This window comes from Monodelphis domestica, chromosome 2, assembly GCF_027887165.1.
Source record: "Monodelphis domestica isolate mMonDom1 chromosome 2, mMonDom1.pri, whole genome shotgun sequence".
Taxonomy (NCBI): Eukaryota; Metazoa; Chordata; class Mammalia; order Didelphimorphia; family Didelphidae; genus Monodelphis; species Monodelphis domestica.
Genome location: NC_077228.1, coordinates 532,598,949 through 532,618,466, shown reverse-complemented (window position 1 = coordinate 532,618,466; position 19,518 = coordinate 532,598,949). Strand labels below are relative to the sequence as shown.

General features: G+C 46.5%; 1 protein-coding gene across 3 annotated transcripts in view; it reads right to left on the bottom strand.

Moving 5' to 3' along the window:
• Positions 1–19,518, bottom strand: part of INPP5D (inositol polyphosphate-5-phosphatase D) — a 117,480-nt gene that overhangs the window by 87,962 nt on the left and 10,000 nt on the right. For all 3 annotated transcript variants that reach the window (XM_007485827.3, XM_007485829.3, XM_007485828.3), the window contains exon 2: positions 17,691–17,754. In XM_007485827.3, the coding sequence (XP_007485889.2) occupies positions 17,691–17,754 (64 nt within the window). The remainder of the gene's footprint in view (positions 1–17,690; positions 17,755–19,518) is intronic.

Genomic DNA, 19,518 nt, shown 5'->3' with positions numbered 1-19,518 from the left:
ATTAAATCTATCCTCCTTGGGATGGGCAGAATAGACTTCCTTTAAAAAAAGTGCTCTCATCATGCTATTCCCTTGCTCTAAATCCTTCTGTGGCTCCTTATTTCCTATTGTGTGATTTTTCAGTCCAGTCCAAACATATCTCCTGGCATCCAAGGCGCTCCTGTACCCTCTGCTATCCTCACTCTATTTAGGTTCATGGCTTTCAAAGTTGGAAGAGAGCCCAGAGATCAGGTTGGCCTGTTTTACAGATGAGGAAACTGAGGCCAAAAGGCTCCTCCACAAGCCGCTCTCCCCATCCCCCCCCCCCAGTGAAGATCAGAAGAGGGGATTGGAAAACCTATCCCCAGACTCTATAGTGAGCCCTCTTTCCTCTGTCCTTCACTGCTTCCCAAACCAACACCCTCTTTTTATACAGGAGGGGAATGAGGCCCAGATAGGGAAGAGACTTGCTCCAGGTGACAAACAAGTAGGCAGCATTCAAACCCAGTTCTTCAGTTTCCAAATCCAGTGCTCTCCCCACTGTCCCACACTGCCCTTGAAGCTGATGGCCATAAAATCAGAGATGAGTGCCCATGCAAACTGGTGAGGCCCCCAGCAGAGCCCTAGGACGAGCCCCACCCTCTGCGCTGTCTGAGCAAACAACAGACTGCTGCTGTCTAGAATTACCAGCAGGATGATTAAGTTCAAGCATAAAGCTCTCATTCCTAGGGCTCATTCCATCTCTGCCAAGTGTCTTTCTCACAACCACCCACAATGCTGGCACTACAAAAGTGATCATTGTGCCCATTTTACTGAGAAGTCAACTGAGGATCAGAGAAATGAAGATAAACCCGAGGTGTCTCAAGCATTCTTTCAACAGACATTTATTAAGTACCTACTGTGTTTAAGGGAGTAGGTACTTAATAAATGTATGTATCTATCTGTCCATCCATTCAGACTAAATACTCATTTCCTGGGGGGAGAGCCCTTAACTGGGGGTGTCAGGAGATGGCCCCTGATTTGAGTTCTGAAGAGGGCTAAGGATTGCTAGAGGTGAGAGTGAAGGAGAGGACTCCAGGCATGGGAGAGCCTGGGCAAAGGCACAGAGAGGAAATCTCATGTCTGAGAAATATTAGTAAGTAGACCACTTGGGCTTGAATGAGAAGGACATGAGGGGGACTCATGAAATCAGGCTGGAAAGGCAAGCTGGAGCCCGATTGGGAGGGTGGGGGCTTCAGATGCTAAGCAGAGAGGCTAGTATTTACCCTAAAGACAATAGGAAAGCAGAGATACTTCTTAGGCAGGTGAGTGAAGTGGTCATAGCCAAAAGTGTCAGGGGCAGAACTCAAACCCAGGTCTTCCCTGTGTCCAGGCCTAGTATTCCTTCCACCATATTACCCAAGCAGTGAGACAGCTGGTCAAACTACATGAGGGTTAATGGATGCTTCAAAAGTAACACTTCTGTGAGAACCAGCTCTTTCCCCCCTTCAAGATGGCAAAGACCCAGAGTGAAACAGGAAGCTATAGCGACTGCTCCAATGTGTGGGGAAGATCTGAACATCCTCCCAAACCAGCAGATACCAGGAGAGGAGAGGACAAGACAAGATGCCCTTTTGGGAGAGATGGGACCAATGTGAAGCGCCCGGTGCTCCAGCAAGAGGAAAGAGGTTAAGTAAATGTTCATGGGGAGGGGGGTGACTGGGCTGGGGATAATGGTAATGTCATCTACTTTTGAGGAACTGAAATTTGAGGAAGCTGATCTAAGGTGGACACTGTGCTGTTGCCAGTTAATTCCATTCATCCCTCCAGGACTCTAAGGGTTAGGAAGGGCTGCACATGATCAGAAGGTCTCACAAAGCTTCCTCCTCGGGTCAGCAGAGCAAACACCAGTCGGACCTTTCTTGATCCTGTTTCCTCCCCTCTCCCCACCTGGAAAATTACTTTCTATCTACTTTGTATTTGCTGTATTTGTACTTTGAAATGGCCTTATCTACTTCATAACTTATTAACTTAATGCTTATTAGGTAGAGAACAAAAAAATGGGAAAAAAGAAATGGCCTTATCTACAATTAGTACACCTGTTTACTTTGTTGACATTTGTATATGGTTTGTAAGCATTTTGCAGGCTTTTACTTTTGTAGATTCTTTGTAAATATCTTGTAAACATTTTATACCCTTTGTGTTCATTTTATTTATGCTTTGAAATTGTCCATCTACATCTAGTATGCCTTGTATTTACTTTGTTGACATTTTGTATATGGCTTGTATGCATTTTACATGCTTTCATTTTTGTAGATACTTTGTATATACCTTGTAAACATTTTATACACTTTGTGTTCATTTTATTTATACTTTGAAATGGCCCTATCTCCATTTTTATAGCCTATGTTTACTTTGTTGATACTTTGTATAGGTCTTGTATACATTTTGCATAGCCTATTGTTTCTTTGTTAACACTTTGTATATGCCTTGTAAACATTTTATACCCTTTGTGTTCATTTTATTTATGCTTTGAAATTGTCTATCTACATCTAGTATGCCTTGTAATTACTTTGTTGATATTTTGTATATGTTTTTATGTATTTTACATGCTTTCATTTTTGTAGATACTTTGTATATACCTTGTAAACATTTTATACACTTTGTGTTCATTTTATTTATACTTTGAAATGGCCCTATCTCCATTTTTATAGCCTATGTTTACTTTGTTGATACTTTGTATAGGTCTTGTATACATTTTGCATAGCCTTTTGTTTCTTTGTTAACACTTTGTATATGCCTTGTAAACATTTTGTATGCCCTTTGGGTTTACTTTGTTTGCGTTTTGTGTTTATTCCAGATTCTCTCCCTCTTAGTGATGATCTTTGTACATTTAGTTCTTTATTCTCTTGTCACTGTTCTCCCTCTATTTCCAAATAATTTTGTAATTTCCTCTGATCTCCCCCTCCAAGCTGATAGTCTTTTCCTTTACTTTTCCCCCAAATCATGTAATTGCTTCTTATATTCTTTGTCTATGAAGCAACAGGGGAAAATGGACAGAGAACCAATCTTAGAGTCAGGAAGACACAGGATCAAATTCTGTCTCTGACTCATACTACCTGGGTAACCCTGCATAGGGGTCCCAAATACCTAACAGGGAAACTGCTTATTTGCATGGGTAAGAGGGTGTTTTTTTTTAATAGGGAAACCTCTACATAAATGAAACCCCAGATCTAGGGGAAGACCTTACTATTTTTCATTTATTTGAACTAGATTGCAGGATCTTAAAAGAGCAGAAAGGACCTTAGAGATCATTTAATCTAACTCTCTGACTTAAATGAGAAAACCAAGGTCTAGATCAGTACAATGACTTGACTTAATCACACAGTCAGTGACAGAGCAAGGATTTGAACCCACAACCTCAGACTCTAAATCTAATATTCTTTCTACTGGGAGTCATTCTATGGATACATATATTGCATTTCCTTATCAGCTCCTTAAGGGCTAGATCTTCTTCATTTTGCTTTTTTGCATCTCTGTAGCCTGGCACAATGACTGGCACATTGCAGATGTCTAATAAATGTTGGATTAAATAGGGTAAGTGTTGAATTAAATAGGAAACTGGGGCTCAAACAGATTTAATTTTACCCAGTGTTCTCTCCACTACAGAAATGAAATGAAATAATAATGAGCAATAAATATTAGGTGCTCACTGCATGCCAAGCCCTGTGCTAAGTATGAGAAATTAGGGATGGCCATCGACTTGATACCTTTGAGAAACTGAAAGCTTGGGGATCCGAGGGTCCTAGTGGGACACTGCCAGGGACATAGCTGATCATTTGGACATTTGCCAGACTCAGACTCTCTAGTCATTGGGCAAGTACACAGAGCAGTGGACTCGGCTGGTGGTCAGGAGACTTGGGTTCCAATCCTGCCCTGGATACTTAGTAGCACTGGGATCCTAGGCACTTGACCTCTCTGAACCTCAGTCTCCTCATCTGTCAAGTGAGGATAACAGTGCCTTCAGTGGTCCTCACAGGGTTACTGTGCAGATCCCAGGAGCTCACATTTTTCAAATACTGCAGCTTACATAAATGTCAGCTGTTATCATCATCCTAGAGCCTCAAGCTAGGCTCCAGACAGCCAAAGCCGTTTCCTGTGTACGGTTTTCATCCTTTTATTGCTTGGTGGCTGGGGCCGGGGGGAGGGGGGGGGGGAAGGGGCACAGGGCCTTCTTCTGAACTGGCCTTTCCTCCTCAAAGGAAGAACACAGGGAAGCTGCCTCACCAGGCAGTTCTAAGAAAAATCCTGTGACATGATTAAAGCCGGAGGGAGGAAAGCTCGGTGTAATGGGGAGGGGGCTGACCCCCCCCCCCCTTTGGGGCTCTGGCACATACTCACTATGGGAGTCAAAGGGACCCAGGTACTTCTCTGTGATTGTTCTCTAAGAGGAAAGAGCCCCAGCTCTGGGGTCAGAGGACCTGGGTGCAAATCCTCTCTTCCCTGGGCATTGCCCAGATCCTTTATTCTAAGCCCCATTCCTCCCCAGGCTTCAGTTCTTCATCTATAAAAGGACAATAATCTGCAGTCTGTCATCTGATGATCTTATAAGTTTAAAAAGATTTCTGTCGATTTCTGCATTATGGTGGCAGTCGGTGGGGGGGGGGGTTCTATACTATAAAGACATGTCTTGCTCCCTAAAAAAAACCAGAAACTGTTCTTTTAACTGAATTTGAACTCACTTCTGACACTTAGTAGCTGAGTGCTTGTGGGCAAGCTATGGTGGCACAGCAGATAGAGTCCCAGACCTCGGGCCAGGAAAGGCAGAATTCAAAGCCAGTCTCAGTTACATACTAGCTGTGTGACCCTGGGCAAGTCACCTAACCTTTTTGCCTCAGTTTCCTCAATTTGTCAAATGAGCTGGAGGAGGAAATGACAAACCACTCCAGTATCTCTGCCAAGAAAAGGCCAAATGGAGTCATGAAGAGCCAGACATGACTGAAACAACTGAACAACAATAACAAAATGGTTGTGCCTGGGACATAGTTGTGGTTCCAATGAGTTCATATGAGCAACGCCCTTTATGAACCTAAATGCTTTCTATAAATATCAATTCCAGTCATCATCACCGTCATTGTCTTCATTAGGCTGAGGCAGATGCCTGCCTCCTGCGCTCTGTGAGTACCGGCACACATGCAGCAGTCCCTGGGCATTTTCATGAGGCTTGGTGACCCCCTCCAGCAGCTCCCTGCCTATTCCCAGCATAAAGGAAAGGAAGGCTAATTAGGCTTAGCATCACAGGGTCATAAATATAGAACAAGTAGTAGACTTTAGAGATCGTCCAATCCAGCCCTTTCTTTTTACAGGATAAGAAACTGAGGCTCAGAGAGAGAGAGAGAGAGAGAGAGAGATATGAAGTGACTTGTCCAGGGACACATAGTTTGCCAATGGCCAAGTCAGAATTGGTGACTACTCATCTATGACTTGGACTTTTATTCTTTTTAATATGACTTATCGTGATAGTAGATCCTCCATCACGGCAATATCTCATCAGAGAGTGAGCCTGCAACTGCCTCTTTAAGAAATGACTGTTTTTCAAATCTGGCCTCAGATACTAGTTGTATGACCCTGGGCAAGTCACTTGAATCCCATTGTCTAGTTCTTACCACTCTTCTGCCTTAGAAACAAAACATTCTAAGCATTTTACAACCTAGGAAGGGGGGAAGGGAGGAGAGGAGGGAGAGAAAGAGAGAGAGAGAGAGAGAGAGAGAGAGAGAGAGAGAGAGAGAGAGAGAGAGAGAGAGAGAGAGAGAGAGAAGAGAGAAGGAAAGAAAGAAGCAAAGAAAGAAAGAAAGAAAGAAGCAAAGAAAGAAAGAAAGAGAGAAAGAAAGAGAGAAAGAAAGAAAGAAAGAAAGAAAGAAAGAAAGAAAGAAAGAAAGAAAGAAAGAAAGAAAGAAAGAGAGAAAGAAAGAGAGGAAGAAAGAGAGGAAGAAAGAAAGAGAATAAGGCAGGGAGAGAGAAAGGAAGGAAGGAAGGAAGGAAAGAAGGAAGGAAGGAAGGAAGGAAGGAAGGAAAGAAGGAAGGAAGAAAAAGAAGAAAAAGAAGAAAGAAAAGAAAGAAGGAAGGAAGGAAGGAAGAAATAAAGAGAAAAAGAAAGAAACAAACAAACTGTGTGGGGCTGTAGCTCCCAATAATTCAGAGATGGTCAAAGGGCTCCTCTGGCTCTGAAGCAATGGTCCTGAGATCCTAGGGAGGAAGTCTAGCTCAGAGACCAGTCACCAACCTTCTTGTCCTTGAGACAAATAGTCAGCCAGTATCTGGATGAGATCAGCACAAGTGACCTTCCCTGCTCTGGGTTTCAGGGGCTCCCCGGTGCCCTTCTACAAACCACTGCAGACTTCTCTGCTTGGCCTTTGGAGCCATTCACTGTCTGACTCTGAATTTGGCTGACGCTGTTTTCTTTTACACAGCCTGGGTTCAGCCGAAGCAGCTGACTCATTTCCCCCCTCTGAGCCTTTGGACAGGCTGCCTTCCTCCTCTCCTCTGCCTTTTAGAACCCCAGCATCCTTCCCAGGTTGCCCTGGGTGTCTCCTGGTTTCCCAAACTCCTCAAACGAACAGGTTTCCCGGAAACGTTGGGTATTTGCGGCTTGAGTTTTCCTGGCAGAGTATTCTGGAAGCTTCTGGAAGGCAGGAAGAATTTGGCTCCTGCTAGAGCCTCAGATCTGGCAGCAGCACAGGGCCCCGGCCATGCCTGAAGCTTAAGAACTCTGCATTGAACTCCAGTGGGTGGAAAGGTCAGCCTGGCTCTCTCTACACACGCATATTGAATAGCTTGTAATCCAGTGAGTTACGTGCGAGTGAGAATAAAGATGGTTTTAAAACACATGGAGCATTTAGTGGCTTAGTGGACTGAGAGTCAGGTCTAGAGACAGGAGGTCCTGGGTTCAAATCTGACCTCAGCCACTTCCTAGCTGTATGATCCTGGGCAAGTCACTCAACCATATCTCTCTTCTACCTTGAATGCAATAGACAGTATTGGTTCTAAGATAGAAGGTAAAAGTCACACACACACACACACACACACACACACACACACACACACACACACACACACGACTTTCTTCTGATTTTGTCTGCTGGGATTGGAGCTTAGCCCGTGGCCCTTCCAGACGAAGGCCAGCCACTGCACAGGCTGCTCCCCACACACTCTAGCCTCCAAGCAGCCAAGGGAATGGTAGAAATAATGTGTTTTTCTGCCAGAAGAAAGCGTGGGCCTGAGCGTGCCCAGAATGCCTCAGCCCCAGGCACCAAAGGCTCTCCACCGCAATCATGGATGTCTCTACAGAAGCCGCCTGCCGCCTGCCCTCCCCTCCAGTGGTGGGAATACCTCGTTGTCTGTCTGTCTGCCTGCCTGCCTGCCTGCCTGCCTGGGCCACGGCTCCTAAGGATTTCTAGAGAAAATAAGGGAAATGACTTGTTCCTCTTTCAGACCTGCTAAAAAGGGGGGCGAGTAAGAGATTAGAGCTGCCAGGCAGAGGCTTCCACCCTGGGAAAGGAGGCACTTAGGAAAAGACCTGCATGACTGACCCCAAACCCACTAGCTCATCGTCGTTCTTCCCTCTTTAAAAAGCCTTATATTCAGGGCAATTAAGTAGCTCAGTGGAAAGACAGTTGGGCCCAGAGACTGGGTTCAAATCTGCCCTAAGACATTCCTAGCTGCGTGACCCTGGGTAAGTCACTTGACCCCCATTGCCTAGCCCTGACTGCTCTTCTGCCTTGGAACCAACACACAGTACTGACTCCAAGATGGAAGGTGAGGGTTTGGGTTTTTATTTAAATATAAATTTGGGGGTGAATTTGGGGAGGGAGGGCAGGTCTTTGGTTGGGTTGAAACCCAGGTCTTGGGGCAGAGATACTGAGAATTTCTCTACCTTTGCAGATCACAGTTTCTGTCCCCTTCACCGACCCCCCCACCGCCTTGATATTAAAGGTGCTTAGAGATCTCTTTAGCTATATTGATGCTAACTGAATCCTCAATCCCAATTTCAGCCACTGCTACGCCTTTCCACTCAAATCTCCTGTAGGTGGTGACTTAGTTTACACTTTCCAAGTGAAGAATCAAGAATTACATGGGTTGTCCATCCACCGGCTCTCCAGGAGTTGGACGAACCCAGGAACCATTTGAATGCCAACTAACTCAGCAAGCATTCATTCCTTTGTGTCTGAGACTGAGTCTGCCCCAATCTCAAAGAGCTGGCCTGCTACAAAGGGGAAATGAAACCTGCCCAAATACGTGTAACACAAGGGTGGGGATGTGGGGACCAAGACGAGCTCCAAAATGTTCTAGGGAAGTCTGAGGAAGGAGAGAGCATGATAAGAGGTAACGGTTAGGGGGAAGAGATCAGGGAGGCTGCCTGGAGAAGGTGGCCCTGGAGCTGAGCCTTGAAGGAAGACAAGGATTCTGAGAGATGAAGAGGAGTGAGATCATTGCAAGTATAGGGGTCAGCATGGGCAAAGTCATAGAAACTGGAAAGGGAAGGCCAAGTCTGAGGAGGAGCCATTCAGCAGAGCTGGAAAAGACCATACTGGTCTTCTGGTCTAGCACAGTGTTTCCTGCATTATGGAGCCTACAGAAAGTCTCCTTTTAGCCACACTAATGGATAATCTGCATTTCCTCCTAAGACCGAGTGGTTTGGGGTTTTATTTTGTGCCTATAATAGCTTCACCTGTATTTCAACCAAATGAGATTGTCCCACTGAGGTGGTGCTTGTCTTCCCCATAGGATAAGACTGACCCTCTACATCCAAGCAAGAAAAAGCAGAGGGAAGAGGGGCAGCTAGAGTCAGAGGCCCTGAGTTTGAATCATCTGTCCCTCTCAAGGCAAGTGACTTCCCCTTTCTGGACCTCAGTTTCCAAATAAGATGGCTGGCCCAGATGGTCTCTAATATCCTCTTGGGTCAGCTAGGTGGCTTTCTTTCTTTCAAATAATCAGTTGACAGTTGGAAGGGATCTTTAAGATCATTAAGTCCAATCAGCTCATCAAATAAGTGAGTAACAAAAGGATATGTGACTGGTCCAAGGTCCCATAGCTATTCATAGGCAGGCTTGGATTCAAACTCAGATGTACAGACCTCCAAATTTTGTGCTCTCTTCACTATACCCTGGAGCCTTTCCAATCCCCTTTCTTGGGCACACCTGAGGAATCCTCCCTTTTCTTCAATCTGCCTCAATGTGTGAACTCTAAAGGTTCATCTGTAATGGATGAACAAGATGACACTGTGTCTGCTTGGTGTGTGTTTTCTTTAGATAACTACTTATGGAGTCTTCTGTTAGAATGGGATCACCTTGAAGGCAGGGGCTATTTCCCTTTTTTATTTGCATCTCCATTGGCTAGAATGGTGCCTAGCACAGAGTACATGCTTAAAAAATGAGGAATGGTTTGGGACATAGTTAATATTGACTTTGCCCCAGTAGAGCATGAGCTTCTTGAGGGCAGGGATTATTTATTTTTGTCTGTACACAGTGACTGGCATGAAGAGGTCACTTAAATGATCTAGAAGCCAAAAGAAAGACAGAAAAACTAAAGGGTTCTAGCACTTCAGGGGTGGGTGGCTACCTGGAGGAGGGGACCAAGGTCTCCTAGGTGGGCAAGGCATGGGAAGACATCTTAAAAAGAATGATATCTACATAAATTTATAGATAACTAGAAAAAACCAGCTTGGTGATGCCATGGATAAAGTGCCAAGCCTGGAGTCAGGAAGACTCATCTTCCTGTTAAAAAGAGAAGAGTTCAAATCTGACCTCAGACACTTGTGTGACCCTGGGCAAGTCACTTAACCCTGTTTGCCTCAGATTCCTCATCTGTCAAATGAGCTGGAGAAGGAAATGGCAAACTAGTATCTCGGCCAAGATAACCCCAAATTGGGTCCTGGAGAGTTGGGCACAACTGATGATTGAACAACACCAACAAAGCCCAACCTCTTCATTTTTGTGGAGAACATGGAAGTCCAGAGAGGAGGATGGGAGGATGAGGAGACTTGCCCAGTACCACACAGTTAGTTACTAAATTGGCAGAACTTAAATTTGAACTTAGGCCCCCCACCTCTGCCTTTTTATGGGGTAAAAATATTATTTTTATTCTATTCACTGGATAATATTTAGAGTTGGAAGGGGCTACAGGAATCATCTAATCCAACTCTTTCATTTTACATAGGTGGAAACTGAGGCCCAGGAGGGGAAATGAGGTGGTAAATGATAAAGCCATGATTAGAACTCTGGTCCTCTGACTCCAGACCCAGTGGTAACTCCACCGATGACACCATGCTGCCTCTTACTTAGAAACCATAGTCCATTCACCCCAAAGAAACCATCATCCTGATGATGGGTCCAATGAGCTCTTTGAGGCTGGCCTTAGGAACATCTCTGCTGACTTGGGCCACTGCCTGCCTTACACTCAAAATCCTATAGTCTTAATTTGGAGGGACTTATGAGAAAGATGCTCTCCACATCCTCAGGAAGAACTGGGGGAGCAGAAGAGCAGAAGAAAAACACCTGTTTGATCACATGGGTCGAGGGGATATGACTGGGGATATAGACTCTAAATGATCATCCTAGTGCACACATCAACAACATGGAAATAGATCTGATCAAGGACACATGTAATAACCAGTAGATTTGCTCATTGGCTACGGGAGTGGGGTGGGGGGAGGGGAGGGTAAGAACATGAATCATGTATCCATGGAAAAATATTATACTTTAATCATTAAAAATTTTAAAAATTAAAAAATATCGTATATACTCTTGACAGGATGTTACTGGTCTTTGTGCCACACACTCAAGGTCACCTTTCCATCTCAGTGAGGGGTGGGAGCAGGACAGCAATGGAGGAAAAATAGGAAAGGGTCATAGACTGAGAGCACGGAGACCACTGAGTCCAATTCCCTCATTTTACAGAGAAGGAAACTGAGTTCAAGGGAAGTGAAGCAACCTGCGCAAAGTCATATGGGGAGCAAGAATGAAGGTAGGATCTGCCAGTTCCCAATGCTCTTGCCTCTAAGCTGAAAGAGATAATAGATGCCATCAAATCCAAAATCCTCATTTTACAGACAAAGAAACTGAGGCTTGAGGAGGTTATGGGACTTCCCTGAGGTTAGAGGCAGTATGAAACCAAAGTTTGACTTTTTAAGCCAGCTCATTGGAACCCTAAAATCATAGATCCAGAGCCAGGAGATACCTCCAATGTCATGTCATCTAACCCTGCTTCCCATTTCATGGATGAAGAAACTGAGGGCAGAGTGATTATCTGGGGATGGGGGGACTTTAGGCCTTAGCTGCCCTCATTGAAGGAGCAAAGGAGGCTCAGGGAATTGTCCAGTTTGAGCTAGAAAGGCCCCAGAGGTCACCTCATTCTACACCTTCTTGTCATCAGTTGAGGAAACAAACCCAGAGAGGGGAAAGGCTTTGGCCAGGGTGCTCTCACTCCCAAGGTAGGACCTTTCCCAGGGCACCATGCTAGAGAATGGGGTGGATGTGTGTGTGCATGGGGTGGGGGGAGCAGCTGGGAGTCTTTGGAGGTAACAGATGCCAAAAGATCGTCAATGATGAGAGGAAGAGCGGGCACCGTACGGAGACGCTCTGGAGTTTGGGTTCTCCTTGGCTCTCTGCATGGCTGTGCCTGGGAGAAGGCAAGGCCCAGGGGCATCGGGACGAGAAGCTCATTACCAGCTGGAGCTCCTTGCTGGCTGCTGGGCTGCTGTGCTCTGGGGACACGAGCATGCCTGCTGTCACTGTCATCTCACCCAGAACTCGTGTTTCAAAGGGAAACAGAGCAAGGTGCGGTGGGGGGAGGGGGAGAGCAATTTAGCAATATGTAATTAAATATAAAAATATCATCCCAGGCTCCCAATAATTGGGGCATGGAGACAGTTTTAGGTTAATAAGAACATTTAAAGGAGGAAAAATGGTTTTTCTCTCTTTCCAAATCTAGCTCTCTCTCCCCAGGATTGATGGAGGTTTTCCATATTCATAATGCTTATCAAGGCACTTAACCTCTCTGGGCCTCAGTTTCCCCTTTTGTAAAATGAGGGGGAGGTTGTCTTTGATGGTCTCTGTGGTCTCTTTTAGCTCTAAAACTGGGGGCCCAGGATCCCCAGGAGGCTCCCTGGCTTAAAATCATGGAACAGTGATCCAAACTGCTGGTGACTTTAATGGTAGCCAAGAGACACAGTAGGCATACAAACCAAAGATGATTTCTTTTTACAACCAGGGCTCAAGTCCTACTTCTGCAACTAATTTCCTACCTTCGTGACCTTGGACAAGTCATTTAAACAAGAATTAGACCACCTAATCCAACCCCTTCACCTTCCTCATCCATAAAATGGGTTGGGTGGACTGGAAAGCCACTGGGGTCCCTTCCTGCTGTAATACTATGAGCTTATGGTCTCGATGGGGCTCAGTTTGTCCATTTTTCCATGGGGGGAGGGAGGGTTGAACTAGTCAAGAACCCTTTGCATGGGCAAACCTTTATATTGGTAACACGGGGAGCAAGGAATCAATGGCTGCTTTGACATTGTGGAGGTGAGGCTGGAAAAGGAGGTGAAGATCAGACTGAGACCTGGTCTTGTAGGCAATGGGGAGCTATTAAGGGATGCATGGGAAGGGCCAGGGGTACATGTCGAGCAGTGGTCTAGAAAATTTTTTAAAATAGATGGAAGAGAGGCGAGAAGAAGGCAAAAGCACCAGTGAGGAAGACCGGGCGTTATTTCTAAAAGGAGGCGATTGGATGCCCCATGCCTCCAGCTTCTAACTGGCCCCCATCCCCAAATTAGGCCTCAGTGAATTTGGGCATATGCTGTATATAATTATGGGAGCACGTGAGGTTTCTCCAGACAGAATGGAAACTCCTCGAGGGCAGGAACTGTTCATGTGCATTATCCCAGGGCTGCTACAAAGCAAGAACTCAATGAATGTATTTGTCCATTGAGTTCACCCAGCACCTAGGACAGTGCCTGGCAGGCATTCAAGAAATGCTTGCTGATTGCTTGGCTTCCATTTGTCTTTGAGCAGTGGTTGTCCTCCCTCCTGAGAGCCTATTAGAGCAGAATATTATCTACACTGTCAGATCTGGTGATGGCGTAGGAAATGAATGCTCAGTTGTTCTTTGGCATCTACTGAGTGGACCCTTCATAAACGTCTGCTTGATAAACTGAAAGATGATCTCTGTGGTCGCCATAGTCTCAGCTGCTTACCCTCAGATCCCCTGTAAACAGATCGACACTTTGGCCATTTCTGACAAAGTGTTTCCTCACTCTCTCAGTGGAAAGGATTGGGAAAAGATTAAGGAAGAGCCATAGAATCGGGGCTAGGTGGGAGGTAATTCCTGGGGTGAAGGAGTTGGCAGGGAGAAGAGAAAAGGAAGCTGGGACATGAGGAACTGTGAAAAGGGAAACAGTGGAATTTGTTCATTCCTTGGGTAGATGTTTGCCAGGGAGAGCAAGAAGGCAAAGATGGCGCCAAGGTTTGGAAGCTGAGTGGCTGAGAGAACTCTGGTGCCCTGACTGGAAATAAGGAAGGGTTCTTTGGACAGGAAGACAATGGTGCCATTGTCGATGTGAGGCGTTTGAGGTGACCAGGAATGTCCACTTGGAGAGATCTGATGGACTATTAGAAATGGAAGACAAAACCTCAAAAGAGGCTGGGCCGAGAGATGTGAACTTGGGAGTCAGTCAAGAAGAGATCAGAGATGAAGCCATAAGGTTGAGTAAGCTTGCCAGGGCAATCAGTGTGGAGAAGGGAGAGAAGACCTTAGGGAACACTCCCAGTGAGGGAGTCAGAGGAGGAAGAGGAGCCAGGATCTTAGTTTTAGAGCTGGAAAGATCTGGGCAGTTAGGTGATTCAGTGGATTGAGAGCTAGACCCAGAGATGGGAGGTCCTGGATTCAAATCTGACCTCAGACACTTCCTAGCTGGATAAAGCCAGAGAAGTCCCTTAACCCCCACTGCCTAGCCCTTAGTGCTCTTCTGCCTTGGAACCAATAGGTGGTATTGATTCTAAGACAGAAGATAAAGGTTAAAAAAAGAAAAGAATTGGAAATATCTTAGATCTCCTTCCATCTAAGCCCTTAATTTTATAGATGAAGAAACTAAGGTCCAGAGATGGGGTGTGACTTGTCCAAAGTCACAGAGGCAGTAAGTAGCAGGGCTGGGGCATCAAGCCAAAATTTCATCAGTGATCTTTTGAACCTGAGTTCAACTTTATCTTCTTGGAGTTGGCCCCTCAGTCCATGCTCCTCAGCTCCATGATTCTGTGACCAACCACTGAACAAGACTGTCTAAGTTATGGAGAATAGTGACTCAGGAAGAATCAAGGAAGGATCGCCGCCTCTAGGCTCTATTCTGAGAAAGGACTGGAGAATCCTTGGCAGGGCTAAAAAGGATGAACACTAGGCTTCAAATGGAGAGAAACCCCAAAGCATGGGATGCTCTGCTCAGGACCCTCCTGAATTCACACAGTAACAAAAGAAGAGATTGGACACATCAATAAAGCCAACCTTCCACTGAGCCTGTGGGATCTTGGCTTCACCTGTGTGCTTTCCATTTCCTCATTCCTAAAAGAAAAGATCTCTTGGGCTACTTTCAACTTTAGATCAATGAACTATGACCACTTGATCATACAGCAGACATTAGGCGGTTAACATGTACTGGACGACTGACTGAGGAAGAACAATGGTACGTTGGGGCAAGGGATAGACCCAGTCTTTGGTTTCTCCTCAGCCTTAATGTTCTTTTTGAAGACAATGGCAGGAGAGGACACTGGGTAGTGGATCTGCCTTTAGCATAAGGAAAAGGGAGAGCGTTACTACTTCTTTGGTGATCTGGCTTCCCCAGTCCTTAGTTTCCTTATCTGTAAAATGAGGGATTGAACTAGAAAACCTCCAAAGACTCTTCTGTCTCTGAGCCTATGATCGTAGGCGGCAGGACCCCCAAGGCTGCTTTCTCCATATCAATGTATATGACTTTGAATTTCTGTTCACATTTTTTAATATTTTAAAAGGAAATCATTTTTATAGAACATAAAAGGTATTTAGGGTTAAATTTCTAAAATGGCATCATCTCTGCCCTGCAGCCTGCATTCTACTGGAAGAACCCAAGTGCGAAGAACTCTCAAATTTTTAAAGGAGGGGAGAATCCTTGCTTAGACTGTTTCCTTAAGAGAGATGGGGGTCAGGAGCTAAGGTGTGTGGCTACCATATGGTAACTACAGCTATAATGATGCAAGCCAAATGGATCTATAGCTGTAAAGTCTGGAGATTGAGGAAATCCTGTCCCAAGACTCTCCAGGGAAGGAGCTTCTGGTAACAAAATTGTGCCTTCTGGGACTGACGCTGTCCAAACCGTCTTGGAAGCTTCCCTTCTGGTACTGTAGGATCAGAAACCTGACTGGAACACAGGACTGCACAAAGTAGTGCCTAATAAATGTTTCTTGGCTGAATTTCATTGAAAAGTTTAGCCATCAGGGAGGAAAGCACCAAGGCCTTTCTGTGAACCTCAGAGAAATCCAGAACATGTCCATCATGGTTGTCAATGATTGACGTACCTCCTGGCTGGGAAACTGGTCCGAGCTGCTTCTCCAGTTCCAGCCAAGTCTAGCAGAGAGGAATTCTATGAATGGGGTTTTGTTTCTTTCAAACGCTTACCTTCTGACTTAGAATCAATATGAGTATCAGTTCCAAGACAGAAGAGTACTCAGGGCTAGGTGATGGGGGGCTAAGTGACTTGTCCAGGGTCACACAGCTAGGAAGAGTCTGAGGCCAGATCTGAAAGCAGGACCTCTGTCCCTAGGCTTGGCTCTCCATGCCCTGAGCCCTGCAGCTGCCCCCCAGCAATGATTTTTATTTGCATTTGTCACAACAAAATTAGCCATGGATCCTACGGTAACTCCCTTGGCATCCTTCATTAGCCTTTCCTTGGTATCCCTGAGAATTGTCATGGTTGGGGATTAACAAGAATTAAGGAAGCGTCAACTCTGAAATTAGAAGACAACAGAAAGACCACCCAAACCTGCTTCCTCTCTGATGCAAGGAACCCGTCTCTGAGCCTTAGATGGTCTCTGTTTGAATGGTTTCAAGATGGCGGCCTCACCATCTGTTAAGAGAGCCTGTACTATTCCCCTAACCGCTCTTATTTTACAGATTTAGCCAGAGAGGGAGCTAAAAGGCACTTCCTGAAATGGCTCCCCTGGCTCATCGTCTTCCTTTGGGGTATCTGCCCTCTTCCATTGGACTGTTGGTGAGGAGCTACAGACACCTGCCATGCTTTCCCCCATTGCACCCCATCATCAGTCCTTACCTTTTACAGGCCAATTGCATCAACTGATCTTCCTACAGCAGGCGATCAGCCCCCTTCCCCTCTCCCCTGGTTACCCTCCTCTGGGCAGGCTCTAGGATCCAGGAATCAGAGCTCAGAGCCTAGCTGGTCCAGCCTCTTCATTTGGCAGATGAAGAAACTGGGCCCCAGGTCTCACAGGGAGTGAGCAGCCAATCTCTGCTTCTGCCTTCTAAGCCATTGGCTTTTTTCCACTACAGTCCCTGGATTGGTAGTGTCTTTGTCCTTTCTAAAATGCAGTGGCTGGGGGCAACTGTCGGGGCTCAGTGGATTGAGAGTCAGACCCAGAGATAGGAGGTCCTGGGTTCAAATTTGACCTCAGACACTTCCTAGCTGGGTGACCCTGGGTAAGTCACTTAACCCCCATTGCCCAGCCCTTACTGCTCTTCTGCCTTGGAACAATACTCAGTATCAATTCTGAGACAGAAGGTAAGGGTTTAAAAAATAAATAAACTTAAATAATAAATAAAAGGCAGTGGCTGGAATTGAATACAGTTCTTCAGATCTGCTCTGCTCTAGAGGAGCTAGGTCTGGAACCAGGAAGACCCGAGTTCAAATCTGACCTCAGACATTTACCAGCTATGTGATTCCAGGCAAATCACTTCACTCTCTTTTGCCTCTGTCTCTGGGGAGGAAATGGCCAGCCACTCCCCTATCTTTACCAAGAAGACCCCCAGTGAGGTCGTGAAGAATCAGATAGGACGCAAACGAAGGGCAGAGTTTAGGCCAGCAGCCACCTTCCTCATCCTGGGTCAGAGCTGCCTCCCCCTGTAGCTGCCCTGGTTACTCGGCCAAGTGGCGGACACCCAGGGGAGCTTGGGGTCAGCACTTCGCTCCAAACAGCCGTCCAGCCACACCTCCTGCTCTGGACTCGGCCACTGATTTCTGTCCTTGTGTCTTTACTGAATGGGACCGTCCACCCTGGAGCCATCACTTCCCTCTGGCGGCTCCCCAAATGCTCGCCCTCCTTCTCCCTCCCCACGCCTTTCCTTTGCCCACCAAATAATCGGCTCAAGGAAGCTTCCCTTCCGAAGGTACCCATAAAGCCCATCGACGGACCGTGGGCTAAGGGAAGGGTCCAGCCGCTTCATTTGCCTCTCAGTGGGGCCGTCCCTGCCCTTCCCTCTGCCAGGCCACTTCCCCTCGCTCAGCCACACTTCCAGAAGAATCTTCCCCAGCCAACCTCTCGCCATCCTCGCCCGAAATGGGATGGAAAAGTCGACAGCGAAGAGGCCTCCAAGAGAAGGCTGCGGGGAGCCGCTCCTCCCCGGAGTTCTCTCCCTCCCCGCCTTCTTTATCTCCCAATCAGGAAGCAGCAAGTTCCAGATAGATGGCGCCTCGATCTTACCTGGACAGTGAATTTGTCTTCCTCATTGGGCAGAATCCGGTAGGTGTAAACACAAGTCCGATACCTGTGACAGATGGACACATCATTAGAACTCGGGGCAGCCCGTTTCTTACGGCGAAGGCTAGTCTTTTGGGAACTTGGAGATGATGATGATGATAATGTGGACACCAGGGCCAGGCTGAGATAGAGTACTTCGGCCATGATTCTCCGGACTCGTCCCCTTGGGAGGGAACGAAGGGGGCAGCTAGATAGCTCAGTGGAGAGAGCGCCAGGACTGGCGTTAGGAGTTCAAATCTGACCTCGGACTTCCTAGCTATGTGATCCTGGGCAAGTCACTTTATCCTGCTTGCCTCAGTTTCTTCATCTGTAAACTGAGCTGGAGAAGGAAATGGCAAACCCCTCCAGTATCTTTGCCAAGAAAATCCCAAATGGACTTGCAGAGAGTCAGATGTGACTGAAATGACAGAACTACGAGGGTGCCCTCCAAACGGAAGGTTTAAAAGATAGATAGATTGATGGAGAGCCAGACCTAGAGCTAGGAGGGCTTGGGTTCAAATCTGACCACAGACTCTTTCGAGTTCTGTGACCTTGGGTAAGTCACGTAACACCTATTGCCAAGCCCTTACCAATCACCATGCCTGGTACTGACACTAAGAGAAGAGAAAAGTTTTAAACAAAACAACAAATAACAACAAAGCCTTGTTGTTACTCTCATTTAAAAAGGCCAAAAAGAAAACAAAATCAGTTTGGTTTTGACCAATTTTGTGATAATTCTTAAAAGACGATCTTCAAAGCACTGGAGGGATGGGATGAAACGGATTTCAGAGCCCCACCGAGGCTTCTGCCTCAGTAGAACATCAAACTTCAGGCCCAGGTAAGCCCGTCCCAGCGTATACAGAGCCCTATTTGGAACTTCCCACTGGCGAAAGGAGCTGAGAAGGGACAGGAGAGACAGTATAGAATAAGGCCAAGGGAAGGGGAAGGGATGTCCCAACCAGGGGAAATGTGCCTTCCTCTTTGTTTGGTGCTCTCAGCATCATGGATTTGTAGTGAGAAAGGACCCGAGAGGAAATCAAATCCAACCCCCCATTTTACAGATGGGATGACTGAGGCCCAGAGGGGTTAAGTGAACTCAGTTCTAAGCTGGTAGAAACATGGGGCAAGGAAGAGGCCAGTGGTGAGTGTGAGTAGGCTGTGAGACCCAATTAGGCACCTACTAAGATTCCAAATGAAGCAGGAAGAAAACGGCGAGGTGGCGTAGAGAGTGGGGTTACCATTGGATTGGGGTTACCCAAATGCTCCACCAGCATCTTCCCAAGGTCAAGAGCAGTGAGAGGAGCTCCAGGATGTTGGGGAGCTCCCCCTGGTCCCCCCTACCCTCCAGCTGAGGCACGAGAGGCACACAGAATGGGTCACCAGCCTAGGTGGAGGGAATGTTGACGTCGGGAGGATCCCCGTTGGACCATACGACGACATACCCAGGGACCGGGAACAGGATTGGATGCCAGGTGCCATTGGCCACCTTCTGTGCTATCAAAGATATACCAGTTTTTCAGGGTTGGAATTTCCACCCACCAACCCAGACAGCAGCTCGCCAATACTAGGTAGGTAAGTTTTAGGGTGTTGCCAAAGCTCAGACGCATTTAATCACTTGCCTGGTGGGACATCACTGGTAAGTCTTATGGGTAGAATTTGAACTCGGGACTTTCTGACTCTCCCCATCACACCAGACTGTCTGAAACCATGCTAGCTGTCATGGAGTCGAGGTTTGACACCCTTTGGGACATCTTCCACCAGCCCCCGGCTACGTCTGGCAGAAGGGAAAGCG